Below are 18,949 nucleotides of genomic sequence, written 5' to 3' on the forward strand. Positions count from 1 at the left end.
AGTTTTAAAAATATTCATGTTCTAAAGATAACATTAGTTTTTGTGAGTCCAACAATTTTTCTGTTTTCTTAAGAACTGACTTACTGTCGCCTTTTTCAGTTGCAGCTTGAACATAAGCACTAGTATTAAAACAAAACTAGTGGAATTTCCTTGTTGTCCTTCGGTAGTCTTTCTAGCTTCACGTAACTTTTAAAGACTTGTGCTACTTAAGTCAAGTTGATAATAAACATGAACATTTCGCTTAATCTCTATAAGAGGAAATAAAACCTTGAAAACTTTTCTTTTAACAAGTTTTTGTGGTATGGTTTTTCTTTCAAAAAGAATCAAGATATTCTAGAAAATACATTTAGGATCCTGTATCAATAATTAAAAGCAGATGTGTCCGACGATGAAGAGTTAGGTTTCATCAGAGCTCAGAACTTCTTAATATTGATTAACAAATCGTATGTTTAAAGACAGACATTTGAAAATGGCCATTCTATAGCAGACCAATGAGTGATCGTGACTACACATACCCTTTCGCCAAAAAGAACACAAAAAGCCAGCAACTGAAAAAAAAAAAAAAAGTTGTTGAAAATTTGTAGGTAGAAAGCCAAGATTCTAGTGTATTTTGTTTTTGAGACTAAACTAAAAAATTCCATCAATAACAAAAGTTATGTCAGTAGACGTAAGGCAATTTAAAGGGTTTTTAATTAGCTCAAATGTTGATGCCTTTAAAAATCAAAATCAGCGATTAAATAAAAAGATATTAAAAAAGTGCTTTAATATATCTGTATTTTATGTATTTTTTTTTAAGTTTGTAAAATGTATTTTAAACATTTATTTGGTTTTTTTTATCTGAATTTGTAAATTAATTTTGCAGTATAAATATGAACAATATATGCATTTTTATCGAAATTCTAAAATTAACGTGTTTTTTGCATATGTGTGCAATATTTTTTATATCCTCAGATTTATTATATAAAAAAAAGAACTAACAAAACATATAGCTATCGTGGTGAAAGCAATCTTATTTTTAAAATTTTACTAGATTGTCGATGTTGATAAAAAAATGCAAAAAGTACATATTTTAATTAGTTTTTTGTTTACATAATATAATTAAATTATAAATTTAATAATATGAATTGATAAAAGAAAGAGATCTATTAATTATTAACACTTTATACTTAATATTTGCTAAGTATCTAAAGGTTGTGAAAAAAAAAACAATTAAAATATGTGTTTAGTATGAATTATTTTTAATTATCTAAGAATATCTCTACTATAAAAAAACAGAGCTGAAAAAATTTATAAGAGATACTACTTAAAGTTTGATGACTTTTCTTCTATTAGGATTTTTAAAAATCTAGTTTGGGAAATTTTATAGAAATAAATATAAACCATATTCAAATTTTATATAAGTATTGATTTTTAGAGTTATACTCTCAATTCCAATTGAAAGTCTTTTAGGCCCACTGCAGAATTAGACTTATAACCGGTAACTGTCGCATTCCATATTGTGTCTTCGCAAAAAAAAAAAATAGTACCTCTTGGAGCACCAATCCAAAACATAAAGTTAAAACTCGAGTTTTTTCCATGCAGCAAGATTTCACTCTCTACAACGAGAAATTGCTAAATGGAAGAGCAAAGCTGACACAGGTGAGATTCATTATTGTCAAAAAGATTACCAGAATAACACTGAATATAGTAAAAGGCTGCTTACACGGATCTAAATAAGAACTTTTGATTTGAGTTTTTTATCTCTTTGAAGGATAAAAAAGCGGTTCTAAGGAGTTTTCTTTATCCTAGAGTTAAAGTTTTATCGTTGTATGGCTTCTCATCAAGGTATACTTTCAAGCCTTAACTTGACTAAAAGCATCAACAAAGTAAAAAAGGTAGGCAGAAATTTTAGACAGCTCGAAACCATAAGAGATAGAAATAATTTTTCTAACTTCAAAGAAAAAATAAACGTAAATACCGTGATAAACTTAAATCAACCTTTAAAGAATCTATAATTAGTTGGAAAAAACTAATCTTTAAATTTAATAAAGCTTAATCCTTACCTTGAACAAAGTTACTCAATAAATATGACGAGCATAAAGTTATTGTTATAGGAAAATTTATTAATTTTTCAAAAAACATAAAACTTTAATGTCAATTATTTTCCTTATCTTAAAAGCTATCTAAAAAATTTTTTTTTATTATAGAGAACGCACCTTTGCTTTTAATTTAAAAAAAAAATTATTTAATTTGGGCTTGGAATTATTTCATGGGGTCCCTCCAAAAATAAAGGTTTTTTTTCGTTTTTTTTTATCAAATGGTATTAGAACCATAAATAAATATTTTTTTTCAATTTTTTTTTTGATTTCCCTTAGTTTGCATGTTATTAAAACTCGTAAATAGTTATTTTATAAGTAATGTTAATATCTTTTACGATTTGGCCCAAAATCAAAATGTAGTATATTACACTATCATTTGCCATGGCCATTTCCTAGATAAAAAATTGTAAAAAGGAAAAAAAAAGTTAATAAGAATGTGAATTACATCAAACTAAATAAAAATAAAATAATTTAATTAAATTTGTTGTATATTCACATTCTTATTAACTTTTTTTTTCCTTTTATCAATTTTTTATCTAGGAAATGGCCAAGGCAAATGATAGTGTAATATACTACATTTTGATTTTGGGCCAAATCGTAAAAGATGTTAACATTACTTATAAAATAACTATTTACGAGTTTTAATAACATGCAAACTAAGGGAAATAAAAAAAAAAAAATATAAAAAAAATATTTATTTTTGGTTCTAATACTATTTGATGAAAAAAAACGAAAAAAAACCTTCATTTTTGGAGGGACCCCATGAAATAATTCCAAGCCCAAATTAAATAATTTTTTTTTAAATTAAAGGCAAAGGTGCGTTCTCTATAATAAAAAAAAAAATTTTTAGATAACTTTTAAGATAAGGAAAATAATTGACATTAAAGTTTTATGTTTTTTGAAAAATTAATAAATTTTCCTATAACAATAACTTTATGCTCGTATAAATATGTTGTCTGTCAACAATGGAACAAAAACATATAAAGCACAAATTAAATTACTAAACTTCACAAAAGACTAAAATAAAATAAATTGTCAGATGGATGACCAATTGCAACTTTGCCAGAAAGTCCAACTAATATAGATTATGATGTGAAAAAAACAAAAAAAAAATCAAGTATGATAACTCATAAGTGCAAAAGGTAGCCAATAGCAAGTTTAAAGATTTTTTTTGCCGTGTCTTAAATATTTTTTGAAAATAAAATGGATCAGTAAGTTAAATTAATAAAATTCAAATGCAGTAAGACCTTTAAACGTTTTCAAATACCAGTTCATTGTAAAATAAAACAGTTTTTTTTCATTTATATATATTTTTAATCAACCAATAATCAAAACTAAAATTCAACACTAACAGGATTGTTTAAAAAAAAGTAATTAAAACAATATGGATTATCTGAATATTTTATTAATTACTGTTGATTTTTTATTAAGACCAACTTTTATCAAAATTAGGGTGATGTTTTTAAATAAATAAAGGTTCTGCAGATAATAAACTATTTTTAAAATTACACACCTTGAAAATTTCAAAGCAGTTGCAAATGTTTTCATGATTTGTACAATATACACAATTTTTAATGCGTTTAAACACTGCACTGTTAGTTTAAGTTATATGTTCTTTTATTCTCACTAAAAGTTGTCGTTAAGTCTTACCAATATTGTTGTTCAGATCACTTGGACACCTGAATTTGTAGACTCGAAACTTTCATACGTTTGATTTATTAAACCCTTTAAAGAGAAATATATCTTCATTTTTTTTGTTTTATACGCAATACGCAATGAGTTTTTTACCCTAATATCTTTATAAATAGTTCTGATGTCCTTTTAACAAAACGTTTTGTAAGATATTTTTATTATTTTTTTAATTTTAAAGTTGTTATTATATATATTTGTTCATCAAAAACATTGTCGGGAAACCATTTTTACTAAAAGTTTTTTTATATAACCTTTTTTTTTATTGTAAACTCTCTAAGACTAGCTTTTGCTCCTACAATATACTTTTTTATTAAACCTATCATATAAGACTGCAATACATATTATTTGTAGTTTATAAATTTTGGACGACTGCAGTTGCGTTTGCCAACGACTAACTCGCTATCCATCAGAGACTTTTGGTTTTTCTTTTTGCTCATCCTTAGAACTTCGAAGCCTGTGCTGGCTAATGGTAAATAGTAAATACATTGTAATGAGACCAGTACCGTAGGCGATCTTTTAATGCTTTCTTATTTTAAAGAGACAGCGGAGGCATAGTATGTGAAAAGTGTCTTCTCTACGCTAGGCAATGTTCACGTTTGGCTACTCAGTGCTACATACACGGCAAAAAAAAAATTAAAAGCTTTTTTACGAGTGCTTATCATTTTAGTTTATCCCAAACACTTGCAGTCAAATGGAAAACGTGCGAAACGCCATGCCAACTTGACTATAGATTTTTAAGTCCAATGATGCGCTTGACTCGTCATTAGAGCCAAAGCATACTTTTTTTGTATTTTTTATATCCTTTTTATTGATTCTGATTGATGCTAGAATATATATTCATTGGCTAAAGACTTGAGTATTTTAAGGATAGCTGTAATTTATTGTGTTAAAATTTGACTAAGTAGTATCTGAAGACTTTAGGTAGAGGTTAATCTACGAGTGCACCATCATCAGCAATATGATGATCTCATAGTTTGGTATTCTTTAGCTTTCGCTTAAACTTAACAGTTTGTGTTGTAATACCTTATGTTAAAATTCAAAATCAAATCATGTCAGATATAGTACAACTTAAAATGGTTTAAATTTGATTAAAATAAGAGGTTTATAAACATAATGGTTTTTATTGAAATTCATTAAAAGTTTTATATCTTTTATAAGTTTCATTTTTCAATGTATATTATTTGTCTTAGATATAACGTTAAAATAACAAAAATGAAAACAAAAAGTTTTAGATATTTTCCTTAAAACTAATAGTGAGTTAAAATAGATTATAAAGTTAAAGTTGTTACTTGGTTATACACTAAATACATTATATACTTAAAATATAGTAAACGGTATACAAAGATTTCGTATAAACACAATGTGTTTTCAATTTATTTTATCGAATTTTTAGATTTAAGTTTGACCACAACTTTGAACAATGTATGTTATTTTAAAAAGAAAAAGTTCTATTTAATTATAATGATTAAAATATTTTAAGTCTATACTCATCTTGGTTTCAATTTAATGTAAGCCATTTTCGATCATATAACTGTATGCCATTTTAAAAAGATAACTTTGGTATACTTATATATAAAAAAGTTAAGTCCAAAGATTTTGTATTTAAGTACTTTTTTAATTTATAGAACAACTAATAGAAAAGTAGTTAGAATGAAAAAGAATATGTTTAACAGAAAACTAATACTCAGTAATTATAAATAAACAGTAAGAAAAAGGAACATTGTTAGTATAATCAAATTTTAATTCTTTAAAATCTGAAGATTTTGAATAGTATTCTGAAATAATTAGATTTATTTAAATAACCTTTAATACCTAAACCAAGTTTAAAAGCGTTTTAGAATATATAAAGATAATCATATATATAAATAAGTTTGTTACTATTTTATAATTTTAATTACTGGATCTAAAAAAGTTTAAAAACTCTATTTAACCAAAATTATTAATTAATTTGGCTCTCTATTTCAAGATTGAGCACTATTACTCATTTGGTTTCCAAATTATACTATATATTTAACCAAAAGGTTCTTTGTGCACCAGGTCCTAGAACCAAATATTTTGAGATTTTTTTTATTTTGTCGTTCAATAAACTATAAAGTATGTGAACATTTGGTCATTAAATTAGATATGTGCACACTAAATATTAAACTAAGTTATTTGCAATAAATAAGTATATAAGGTGTTTAAATATACTTTTTTTAAAATTGAAACAATAATCCCCTTTGAAATCCAAGGTTTAGCTTTTAGTTTTTGATCTTTTTTATTTAAAATTTTAATTGGTGCATGATAAAACGCTATATATAAAATATACTATATATAAAGGCTAAATATAAAATTTAAGGTTGAAGAAAAAGATCATGCTAGTTTTTTAGACTATTTGTTAATCTCTGGCTGACTGAGTCTTCTTTAAAGTTTTGTTGCAAAAGTGCACAGTAAACCAGTTCACAGTAGTGTTCATAGATATTATTTTACTATGCTAAATTTTTATGAGTTGTAATCAAATTTAAAAATAACTTCATTAATAACAATTATATAAAGTCTTATTGAAACTATTTTTAGTTGTAAAAATTTTGTACTAATATATATTTTAATAATTATGGCATAAATTTTTGCTTCAGTAATTTTTTGTGAGAAGCCTTTGAAAAAATTGGAAACAACTACTTAACACTTTCATAAACTTTATTTAGTTTAAGTTTTTATTAAAAATATAAACTTTGAAAACACCTTTATATAACTTTATGTTTATTTATTAATACTTTTTTAAATTGACAAAAGCTGTTTTTTACAACTGTGTATCAAATATGAATAGCTTGTTATCAAATAATTTATCTTGGTATATTTTTACAAATAATTTCTAATTTGAATTAATATAGTTTTAGAATATTTTTGTTTCAAAATATTCATTATGGAATGTATCTCTTTTGATAGTGTCAAACCATCTCAAATAAACAAAAAAACAAGAAAAAGAAAAATCAAGAAAAATATAGTGAAACAATCAGCACAAATGGAGATAATAGAAAAAGGTCAAATATTTATGATTTTTTTATAAAGAATTTTAAATCTTAATAATTTTTAGTAATTACAAACATTAATATAAGTAAAGAAAAATTTTTTAAATAATTTCTCGATGACTACTTACTGTCAGGTATTTACAAAAGAAACATTATGTAGTTTTATATCAAATTTATTAAGACTGGTAAGTTTATTTTTAATTTTAAGTAAAATAAGTTGTAAATTTTATAGTTTATAACTTTTTTTGTTTAGAAAAACACTCTTAAGATTTTTTTATTTTGGGAAAGCTTGTATTTTTAATTATAAACTACGTATTGTTATAATATTTTAGTTTACCTTTATACGTTTTGTACTATATGCAGTAAACTAAAAAATGGTCTTCATTTATGTAATAGTTTGTTTACTGTTTAACTCATTAACCTTAATTTTAACATTTTTTAAGTTCAAGCTGTTGTATACAACATTTTGGAGTGTAGTTTACTGTTTTTTTTTTAATACTAGACATGGTTGAATTTTTTTCCAACCATATCTGGTAATAAAAAGACTAGTTAAATAAAACTTTTAATGTTGATTAAGATAATAACTAATTTTTTCGAAAAATAATTTATATATTAAATTGTCAATTGTTCAAAATGTTTGCATAATTGACATAATTGCATAATTGCAAAAAGTAAATAAAACTGACTTTATCAAATAAGTTGAATGAAGGTTTTATATAACGCGTTTTGAACGAAGATTCAATGATAATTTTTTGAAGAAAACACATGGGACTTTTTAAGGCCTTCTTAATAAGTTTTAGAAAGTTTCTAGAGTTAATGAGTTGTTGTTCTTTAGTACAAATCTTTCTTAGTAACTAAACTAACTAGATAGTTTTCTCAATTTTTAAGTAATATTTTAAATAATCTTAAGGTTAGTTAGGTTTTTAAACTTTAGGTTTTTGTTAAACCTTGTTTAAAAAAAGTTTATGGTTATGTTATTATCAAAATGTAGTTCTACAGTATAATTAACACTTTACAATTTTTCAAGAACCAACAATTCTTCCTAAGTTTGACATTGACACCTTTTTATTAGAAGTAAAATACAAACCTCCTCAAGAACATTTAAGAAAGGTAACTTTTACATTTCTTTTGTGATTTTTTAGATTTAGTTCAAGTGATAACATTTGAAAAATTATTTTGATACAGTTTATTATTTTTTTACGTTATCATATTGTTTTTTAAAACTTAATTAAGAATGTGCTTCAAGATGAGTTTGACATTTGATAAAAATATATAGAAATATGTAAAAGCAAACTTTTTTGTTTTTATTAAAAAGCATTCTTATTTAAAAACATTCTAATAATTTAATCTTGGTTTTATTTTATTTATTTTGTCAAATTTTTGTTAAGTGTTTATATAGTATGGGTTTATAAATAAAGTTATTTAGATCGGTTCTTTCAGTCTCAGATTTTTTTACAAGTTTTTAAACTTAGGTTTACTTGGGATGTAATGATTGTTTTAAGTAACAGTTTAGTTTGAATTTTATACTTTTAAAGGGTTCAATCTTTTAGTGAAAGTATTTTCACATTTTATAAATAAAATATGTTAGATATTTTGCTTTTTTTTCTTTTTTACTAAAAAACAGGGTTGCTAAAAAACCTTGAAAAACCTGGAATTTTGAACAAAAATCACTGAAAAAACCTGGAATTTTTAACAATTTTAATGTTTTAATTTTTACATGTTAAGTAGTAAAAATTTGATTTGACTCAAAAAATCTATCATATAGATAAAATTATTTTGTCATCATCAAAAAGTTTTTCTATTAAAAAACACATTTAAAGTAGATTTAGAGTATCTTTTCAATCATTTTATACTGTTTAACACAGTTTCATACCTTAAACTTAACTTTAAACTAAAAGTAGACTCAAAAATGTGTACCTTCAAAAACTTAAGGAAATTTTGAAAGCCTAGAAAAATTTTTCCAAAAACATTTGGCAAACCTAAAAAAAACTAAATTAGCATTAAAACTTTTCACTTTTAACCGATTCTACTTATTTAATTAAAATAGCTAATTTTACAAGTTTTACTCCCAGATATATGACAGGTTTTCTTGACTTTTTTCCTTAATAAAGAGTATTTTTACACTTGAATATCCTAACATAGCACTTTTTTTTTTTTAAATGTTAGTTTTACTTTTTTAAAATTTAACAAAGTCTTTGAGTAATACACTAAGTTTAGAGCCTAATGCTTCTTGTATCAAGTTATTAAACTTCATATACTTTTTGATCCATTAACCAAATTTTTAGAAAAAAAGTAAGCGCAGAAGAAATGAAGAACTTTTGATAAGTACAGTTGAACCATTTACTTCTGAAGACATCAAAATTGATGGGGAGACTCTGAAAAAGGAATTTTTTGACTCAGTAAACTGTCAACTTCTTTTAACTGATGGCATAGATGTTGAATCGTTTCTCCCAGAAGATATTGAGAAGGCTCATATTCAAGCAATGGTAGCCTTGCAACAAGCTTTACCACCAGACAACATGCCTCATTTATTTGAAGAAGATGATTCTGATACAGAAATGTATGTCAATAAATGTGCTGATTAAATTAAAAGATGTTCAAAGCTTATTTAACTTTGTTATTACTTTAACATATGTTTTAAACTTTTATTTGTCTAGTCTTAAAAGTTTCATATGCGCCAGACTGATCAAATTAATACTTATCAAATTATGTCTGTTTTACGCAAAGCAACTTCACTATTTACAATTTTTTTAAACAAAGTATTTTAATAAATTTAAATATTCAGTTTTTTTATTTCATATGTACTACTAACTTTTATCAAAAGTTATGTATATATACTTATTGTTGATCTAGCCGGATTTTGTCTTTAAAAAAGGTCTGCTTCTGGCTGGAGTGAAGTTAGGATATGGTGGAAACCAAACTTGTTTTGCAGATCTTTCAGCAAAGTACTTTATTCAAATGATTTGACTGAATAAAATACCTTGATGAAAGAGGCGTTTAGCGCTGAAACAGCTGTAAAAGCAAACGTTTATCCATTTCTACTAATTTTAGATATATATTTTCTCGTGGAATAAAACACTTAGCTTAAGACGTGTATTAAAGCAGAAACAGCTGTCGCGAGCAAAAGTTTATTCTGTGTATTTTAATGATATATATCTAGAGCTTTTTTGAGACTCCGTAGATCTGTTCTTAATTTTATTTGAGAGCAGTGAAACGCCGTTAGTCGGAATAAAGTTTTGACACAAAAACATCTGTGGTAAATAAATATATATATATATATTTATTTATATTTATTTATTTAATTATATAAAAACTATAATTCAAACAGCTGTTTCACACATTGAAATGTAAAATTTCATGTGATCGTCAGTAAGTTACAGTTTATTATAATTAACTGTTAGTTTATTTGATAATAAACTGTAACTTACTGACGATCACATGAAATTTTACATTTCAATGTGTGAAACAGCTGTTTGAATTATAGTTTTTATATAATTAAATAAATAAATATTAAGCTCAAATTTGATTTGTCGAGCACTATCGATCAGAACTTTGTATAAAACCTTTAATATATTTATTTATATACATAATTTATTGAGAAAATTTAAACTTAAAAAAAACAGAACATATGGTTTATAAAAACAATAAAATTATTTATAGAAAATCCTGTTGTATATATAGAAAATGATGTGATTAAATAAGCTTAAACACTTTCCACTAAGCTCACTTGAAAGGCTTTTAATATATATGTATATATATTTATTAAAAGTATTTTTAAAGTTTCGGTCAATAGTGCTAGACAAGTTAAATTGGTGCTAAATATTTGTTTAATTATATAACAAAGAACAGTTTTATACAGCTGTTTAGAAAAATATAAAAGTATCTCATATACGGAACGGCTGTACAAAACTGTTGTTTGTTCTCTAATTAAAAAAAAATATATATATACAAATCGAAATTTACACAACATATAATTTAAAAAACATTATAATTAGAAATGTATAGTTATAAATTTATTATTCGTATTTTTTCTTTGTTGATGATGTTCCTGTGAACTTTGTAAAAAAAAAAAAATTAAGATTATAATATATTAAAATTACTTTAAAACTAGTACTTAATATAACAAACTTTTTGATAATTTATAAGAGAAAGCCTTTTTGCAGTCAAATGGACAATGATGCAGACCATTTTCAATCTGCTAATAATGGAGCAACGGTAGAACATAGTGATAACGGAACGAATCCACAGGAAAAAATACAAAAGCAAGCTCAACAAGAAGAAAGTGAAAATGTTAAAAGTACTATAGAGAAATCTTCCGAAGAAACAAACCAAAATGGAACAACTAAAGAAAAATCTAAGGATGCTTCTCCAACCAATTCAAAATCATCTTCAATTGATGCTTATGAAGATGATCCAGTTAAATTACTAAAACACCCTATGATCCAAAAGAAGCATCAAAAAAGAAATTCAGGCGCAAAGACCTTTGCCTGTACACACAAAGTTGGTTGCGTCTTAACTAGTTTGTTTTTTAACTAATATGGGTCAAATTACTATGAACAAAGTAACTTAAATATAACACCTAAACTATTAAAAAAAACAATGTGTTTGTTAAGTTGTTGGTGGACTTGATATTTTATTTTGTAAATAAAGTGAGTTTGCAAAATTTCCTGTTTTAACTTTTAGCACACCATTATGCCTAAACTTTGCTTTAATTACAAAAAAGAACACTTACTTTAATCAAATAAAGTTTTTGTAAGAATGCATAAACTAAAAACCAAAAGAACTCAATGACCTAATTTACTTATCAAAAAGGGGTGCAGCAAGTCGTTCAATAACGCGGCATCACTGAAGAAACACCAGCACACGCACGGTCCTCGAGTGCACGTGTGTGGCGAGTGTGGTAAGGCGTTTGTTGAAAGCAGCAAGTTAAAACGGCACATGCTCGTACATACCGGAGAGAAACCGTTTCAGGTGGGTTTCCATTTAAATCTGTTTGGCTATTTTCTATAGAAAAAAAAAATATTTTTGAAAATCTCAGTTTTTAAAGGAAACTTACTAACATAATCCAACATAGCTATTAGTGTTTACAGCCAATAAGTTTTGTATTTTTATAAACAAATACCATTAAAATTTATTTAGAAAATAGTCAAAGTTAGGAAGTACAAATGTGACAAACTAGCTATGTTTTGAAAAAATTGTTAATACTTGCGTAACTTTTAACATTGCATCTAATACAATCTTTGAGAAAAGTTATGCTAAAATTTTTATTTAGTCTAGTAAAACATTTAATTACAGTTTAACTAATTTTCAATTAAATAACCACCTTAATTTGAAAGTTTCACTCGTAATACATTTTTAAAGTATATGTATACAGTAGCAATTGTTTATTCATAAAATATCTTGTCTTTTTTTGGTTTTTAGTGTCCTTTTGAAGGATGTGGCAAGCGGTTTTCACTTGACTTCAATCTCCGTACTCACATGAGGATTCACACAGGCTAGTGCTTACGAAATTCTGATTAACATTTCAAATTTAAATAGTTATAAAACATCTTGAAAATTTTTGAAAATTAAGTTGTCTGGTAATGTTTCTTGAAAATAAATTTTATATTAAATATGTGCGAACAAATTTCTAGGAGACCGTCCGTACGCTTGCCCGTTTGACAATTGCGGAAGAAGTTTCGCTCAGTCGACCAACCTGAAGTCGCACATCCTCACTCACGCGAAAGCATCCACCACTCAACCGACCAGAAGGAAAAGAAAAGACGACAAGTCGAAAGAAATTGAAGGAAAAATAAACATTGCCAAGCAGAAGCAGCTCTTAGAGGAAGAAATTATCAAAAACAGGGTTGCCTTCCAGCAAAACGGGTCTTTTCAACCTCCTCCACCTGCGGAGTACCAGCCTGGAGAGTACCATGAGAACCCGTCGCCGCCGAATGAGGAGTCTAGTAACAGAATCAAGCTGGTTTTTAACTGAAACTGTTAGATTACTAATTGATTTTGCAATGATTAGGTAAATATGTCTGTTTTATCAATATAAGGAAAGTTTAAATTTTTATCGGTATGTTTAAATTCATATTTATTTATTTGTTTTATAAATATTAAAAAAACATGTTTTTTATTTTCAGATTATATTTTTTAATCTAAAATTAAACATAAAAATCAAAATTTTTAAAGATGTAGTAAATTTTTTAAACTTTAGACGATAAATTTTATAAAGAGAATTTAAGCAAATAATTTTTCAAGAAATTTAGCTTGTGTTATTTCGATGAAAAACAACAGTAAAAAAATTGATAATTTCTACCTGCTTAGCCAAGCGTAAAAAATCATGTGTGTGCTGTTTATGTAAAATTAAAAAAACATGTTGTTTAAAAAATGTTTATACAATTCTAAAACGTTGTATGGAGCAACAAAAAAATGTTTACTTAAATCCATGAGCAAAGCTAGTTTAAACAGCGTATTGCCATTTTGTATTTTAAAGAAAATAGACCAAATAACTAGAATATTTAATTTGCCTTAAGCGTTCGATGGCGTGGAGACTCGTTTTACTCTCTTGCATTCTCGCCATACTGCACTGCTTTATCGAATAATGTTGTTATTTCCTTACGAACGCTGGTTTACAGCGTATATGCGCTCTGCTAGTCTCATATAGAACTTTTAATTGATTAAAGCTGTATCCTTCATTTTAAAAATGCAAGAACTCTAAAACTGAAATACTTCGGTACAAATTTAAAATATTTGAGATATTTTTTATATATTTTTTTGAGGTATAAAGTTATAGATTATAATAAATTTTATAAGAACTAAGGAGTAGAATTAGTAAAATATAAGTCCGTTTTTATTTAGTTCATATTGATTTTTAATAAAAAAAGTCTTAGTTAATTTAGTATTAACTGAAGGTATTGATCGAATTTTATATAAAACTAGTCATGTAATCGAACTATAAACAGAAATAAAATGGTTTTTTCAAAGTTCTAAGTGTTCTAATTTAATCCTCCATTTTGTTATTCCGGGAAGCTAGATTTTACATCAAAGTTTAACTTTTAAACTAAGCAATTATAACTTTTAAGTAAAAAGGTTGCAGCCAATGTAAAAAGGTATAGATTATGCTTATATTGTTTAATTTACACAAAAAATGCTTAACTTCAGAAACACTTTTTTTTGGGTTTGTATCTAAAAAAGTTGTAATTCTATAAATTAAAATTTATATAAACAACCAAAAATTGTGTGAAGTTGTAAAATACGCATTTTTTAATCTTAATTTTAAATATTTCTAAAAAATCAACAACTAAGGTTTAAGAATACTTTTTTTTGTAACTACTTCTATAAAAAAGTGACCTGAAAAGAATTTGAAAAATATTTCTCTCAAACTTAATTAAAATATATTTTTTTAAAACACAACCTGCACATTCGTTTTTGTTTTGTAAAGTTTTCCTAAAAAATGTTCATAAACTGAACGAGGTTAAATAGATAATAACGTAGTTATTTTTTTTAGAAATACAATTTTTTTGAACTATTTACTGATAGTTTTGTTAATCTTTGTATGTTAAACATTATCACTTAAAAGATAGTTTTTTTAAAAACTCTATATTTATCTTTTTAACAAAAGTATTAACTGTAAATAACCACATTTATACGTATACAGGAGAGTAAAAAAATAATAAAAATATTTTTTCGATTCTAACCAAGATCTGAAACCTTACAACAGCTACTTATAAGATTGAGGCCGTATCCGCTTAAGTGTATCAGTTAACCAACGATCCATATACAATATTTGAGGCTTGTACAGCCATTTGAAGGGATTCAAGTTATTGTACAGAAACTATTAGTTTAAATTAAGTGGGAAGTATAGATGATAAAGTTTAATGAAAGCTTATATTTCATAAGCTTTAATAAAACCTTTTTATTTGTCAGAGCTCATTACAACAAAGCTAAATAAAAGGTACAACAACTTTTAAGGTTCTTGGTAATAGATAACATAACTAATATTTACTAAAAACTTTTAACTAAACTACATCTTATCTTTTTACTTTGTGTTGTCCAAATACATGATAACTATTTTTCACAACATTTAAGTTTTTGCTTTGGTAGAAGTTGATTTGTAGATTTTCTATGTAGTGTTGGTTTGTATAAACTATTGTAATATAAATTGTTAATAAACACATTTCATTAAACTCAGTTATAGAAGCAGTACTTACTTATAATGGTAATATTTAAATGTCGTGGACAATTTCTCAGCACACTTTTTAAGCCTTTTCATTTACAATTAGCAAAACTAAGCTGAGCTTTTCATAAATAACAAAAAAAAGTTTTTAACTGTATATTAACTCTTTGAAAGTTTAACTATTTAAATAATAAGAACCAAAAACTTCTGAGTATAAATTTATCATTTGTATTACGTTTAGTTTCGCTCATTTTAACACAAATACTGTATTATATATTTTTATTTTATGAAATATAGTTATAAATATATATATATATTGTTTAAGCACCAATTTTGAAATAAAAACATTCTTTCAACGGTATAATTTGATAAAAAATGAAGACTGACTAAGTCTGAAAACTATGAAGATCCCGCAAATGTAGTTTTGTTTCTTTTAAGGTTAAGCTCACAAATAAAAACAGAAATTATGTAAGTTAAATGATATAATTTGTAATCTTTGTACAAAGTTTCATAACATATATATTTTTTAACTAGAAATAAAACTTTGCATATTATACATTTAATATAAATAAAAATTTATGTTCTAAAGTTGAACACTGAAAATAAAAACAAATAATTACCTTAGCACCATCAAAAATTTTACATGTTTTTATCGGCAGTTATAATAAAAAGATCACAAATCATCTCTTCATACTTACTCTTCCCCTTTAAGTTCTTACATTTAATGTAGTTGAAAATTTTAAAACGAGTAAAAAAATTGAAAAAATGTTTCTCAAAGTGTGTACCTGTGCTGTTAAGTCAAGTAGATCTTAACTCTTAAGTAAAACTCAACAAATGTTGTTATTACATTTAAAAAAGTTCGCTTTCGATCTCTTATTAGTGGCTTTATTTACTCTAACATCAACATTCGTAAATCTATCAATTTTTTTTTATTAAAGTAATAAATAAAAATATCATTTGAACATAAGTTATCTACTTAAATAACTTTTAACTACTTTCAATTTTTTAGTGATGAAAGTTTTATTAGTTTATTTTTTTGACGGTTCTACGGCTTTACAAGAAAAAATTCAAACTAGCAAATAATGTTTAACAACATTTTACCATTACCTTAACGTTGTCAATCCAATAAATTTAAACTTAAAGTGTGTCAAACCAAAAAAGTACCAAAGTATAATTAATTAAGTAAGCAATAAAATATACTAATCTAATGTGTTTTTCTTTAATGGCTTCCTATGTAAAATTGATTATTAGTTTGCATCTACATTTTTTTTTTATAATTCGAATATTAACTACAAGCTAGCTAACTAATTTATAAGTTAGTCGATATTTTTTAATATACTATCAAATATAAAAGATATTTGATTGAAAAATATTTAATAAATAAATCCCAACATTTTTATCATATCAGTTTTTTATACATTAGAAAACAAAAAAGCTGTTGCTGTTTTTAAAACTATTACTTTTTAAATATGATTGCTCAGTTTTAAGATTAGCGTTTTTATTTTCTTCATTGTGTATTACTCTCAATGATTAACTAGTAGAATGAGTCATAATAACCTGCACTACTTAAAGTAATTTTATTTAAAAACTTTTAGTATTTGTTTGGTGTGCTGAAATTTGTCATTTTATAAAATTTTTATTAGCGTTAATATACTAATTTTGCATTTTATAAAATTAAGAAACTGAAAATAATTAGTATTTCAAAAAAAAAATGAATGGTTCTAAGGTAATTATTTATTTTTATTTTCAGTGTTCAATTTTAGAACATATATTTTTGTTTATATGAAGTATTTAATACGCAAGGTTTTATATCTAGTTAAAAAAATCTATAAGTTATGAAACTTTGTACAAAGATTACAGAATATATCATTTAACTTAATTATTCTTTTTTGTTTGTTTACTTAACTTTTAAAGAAACAAGACTATGTTTGCTGGGTCTTCATAGTTGTTAGACTTAGTCAATCTTCATTTTTTAACAAATTATACCGTTGAAAGAATGTTTTCATTTGAAACTTGAAGCTCAACAAAAATATTTAAAATTTTAATTCAAAAACCATAAATATATAAAACAGTATGTGTATTAAAGTGAGCGACATTTATGTAACTAAAGGTTGTTAGCCTAGTTTCAAAAAAAAAAACATTTATAACTACTTAAGTTGACATTTTATACATATTAAGCAATATTTTACATAAAAAAGTCAATAAAACTTTCTACTCGAACTTAATTTCATTCTTTAAGTTTAAGAAACTTTAACTTTTTCTTAAACTTTTGTTATATTTAGTTTTTTTTCTAAAACAATTTCGAAAAATACTGCAAATTGAATTAATATATTTTAATTAAAAAAATAGGAATGCAACTGGACTAGAGCTGTAGCTGTTTGCACATTGCCTTGTGAAACAAATACTTCTGACTTAGCTGAAACAATTTTTGAAAGTAGATTTTGTAGGTAAGAAAATGTTCAAAAGAGAATAAACGTCTCTAATTTGTGATAGTTATTACTAACATTTAAATAAAATATTTATATTCTATGAAACAAAGAAAACTATGGTAGTGACAAGATTTTTATTTAGCATTAAAAAGTTTAAAGATCGGACTTCAAATAAGAACAATTGAAAATTCATTTTTTGTTTTAAAATAGTTTTACAAATAAAACTAAAAACTTATAATTTAAAATTAACTAAAAAAAAAAAAGTGAAATCAAAAAAAAAAGTTTAAGATATGGTTTTGAAATAGTAATTTTATGTTTGATTTTAAAATGTTGAATATTTTGTTATCGTACATACCGAAAAAACTTGAAATAAAATATATAACGTTTTGATGATATTGATAAATGGAACAGTACTTTTTTACTACAGACCGGGCGTAGGAATATTACTAGTTTTGTTTGCAACAATAGCTGGATTTTTAACGTTAATTTTAAATATACTTCTTGTTTGGTCAAACAATAGAAATAAAAAATTCAATCAACTCACGCCAATGGACCATTATAGGAGCTCATTAGCTGTTTGTGGAATTTTTTACGGTTAGCTAAAAATCAAAATATTGATATCTAAAAAGAAAAGGCTTGTTCTCAAATAATACTATGCTAGTGTCCTACACTTCATATTTTTAATATAATAAAATATAGTAATATAATACAAATATATAATTTTATATTATAAAATCTTTTTTCAACTTTACCCACAAACGGTCGCTTCAGTACTTTGTACTTAACCCCGCTTGTTTAAGATCACAATAGCGGTTTTTCGCGACTATTCCTGCCTGATGAGTCCTAATAAGGACGAAACCGGTCGTAGGATTGTCTCGGATGCTGTTGTTGTTGATCTTGCGGTAAAGTTCATTGTTTAAATTATAAAAGGTGATAAAAGTATAAAAGAGTTTTTTACACATTTTAGGTTAAATTCTAATCTTTTTTAATGTATAGAATGACTGTTTGCTAGTACAATAGTAGCGGTAGAGCATATAAAAGGAGTTTTATTATAGTAGTATTTTAAACAAGTTATAGGTCACTTAAATATATATTTAGTATAAAAAGCCATTTTTTTTTGTTAACACTAAATTTTTTATGGTTTAAAAGTTTTGGAAAACAAACCAGAAATTTTGTTTATACAATAAAAAGTTGATTAGTGTAATGATTAACTGTTTAAAGTTCTTAAACTAATAAATTTAAAATCCTACTAAATTAAACTAACGATAATATAAGTGAGATTATAGTGAAACAAAAAAATACTTAAATTGTGTAAGTTTTATTAGATAAACTTAATGTAGCAACTTAATATGAAGACTTAAAAAGTATAGTCTGATAAGCAAACTTTTCCTGTTTACATATACTTTATCAGTTAAGTTTCTATAATATATTTATATAAAAAATAGCTTGCACTACTTCACTGTTAGAGATACTGGAACAGTTATGATTTTTGATAAAATTTTAACAAATCGCAAAATATTTTCTTATTTGATTCCAAAGATATAACCTTAATTAAAATTTTGGTGAGGATCAATCTATAAG

At 25.0% G+C, this 18,949-nt stretch overlaps 1 protein-coding gene across 1 annotated transcript; it reads left to right on the forward strand.

The window, feature by feature from the left end:
• The first annotated feature begins 6,654 nt into the window (after positions 1-6,654).
• Positions 6,655-12,833, forward strand: LOC145836085 (uncharacterized). The gene is made up of 7 exons (XM_082943888.1): positions 6,655-6,790; positions 7,806-7,888; positions 9,064-9,338; positions 10,942-11,278; positions 11,591-11,749; positions 12,200-12,272; positions 12,412-12,833. Exons 1-7 carry the CDS (start codon positions 6,673-6,675, stop codon positions 12,750-12,752), a joined length of 1,386 nt encoding a protein of 461 aa, XP_082800014.1. The 5' UTR covers positions 6,655-6,672; the 3' UTR covers positions 12,753-12,833.
• Positions 12,834-18,949: the final 6,116 nt, after the last annotated feature.

Source organism: Thalia democratica, chromosome 1 (genome assembly GCF_965202585.1).
Source record: "Thalia democratica chromosome 1, ktThaDemo2.hap1.1, whole genome shotgun sequence".
NCBI classification, from domain to species: Eukaryota; Metazoa; Chordata; class Thaliacea; order Salpida; family Salpidae; genus Thalia; species Thalia democratica.

Coding starts and splice junctions, on each gene's coding strand:
- LOC145836085 (XM_082943888.1), top strand. CDS start 6,673: ATGGAATGTATCTCTTTTGATAGTGTCAAACCATCTCAAATAAACAAA. Junction 7,889..9,063: donor CTCAAGAACATTTAAGAAAG/GTAACTTTTACA, acceptor CCAAATTTTTAG/AAAAAAAGTAAGCGCAGAAG. Junction 12,273..12,411: donor TCACATGAGGATTCACACAG/GCTAGTGCTTAC, acceptor ACAAATTTCTAG/GAGACCGTCCGTACGCTTGC.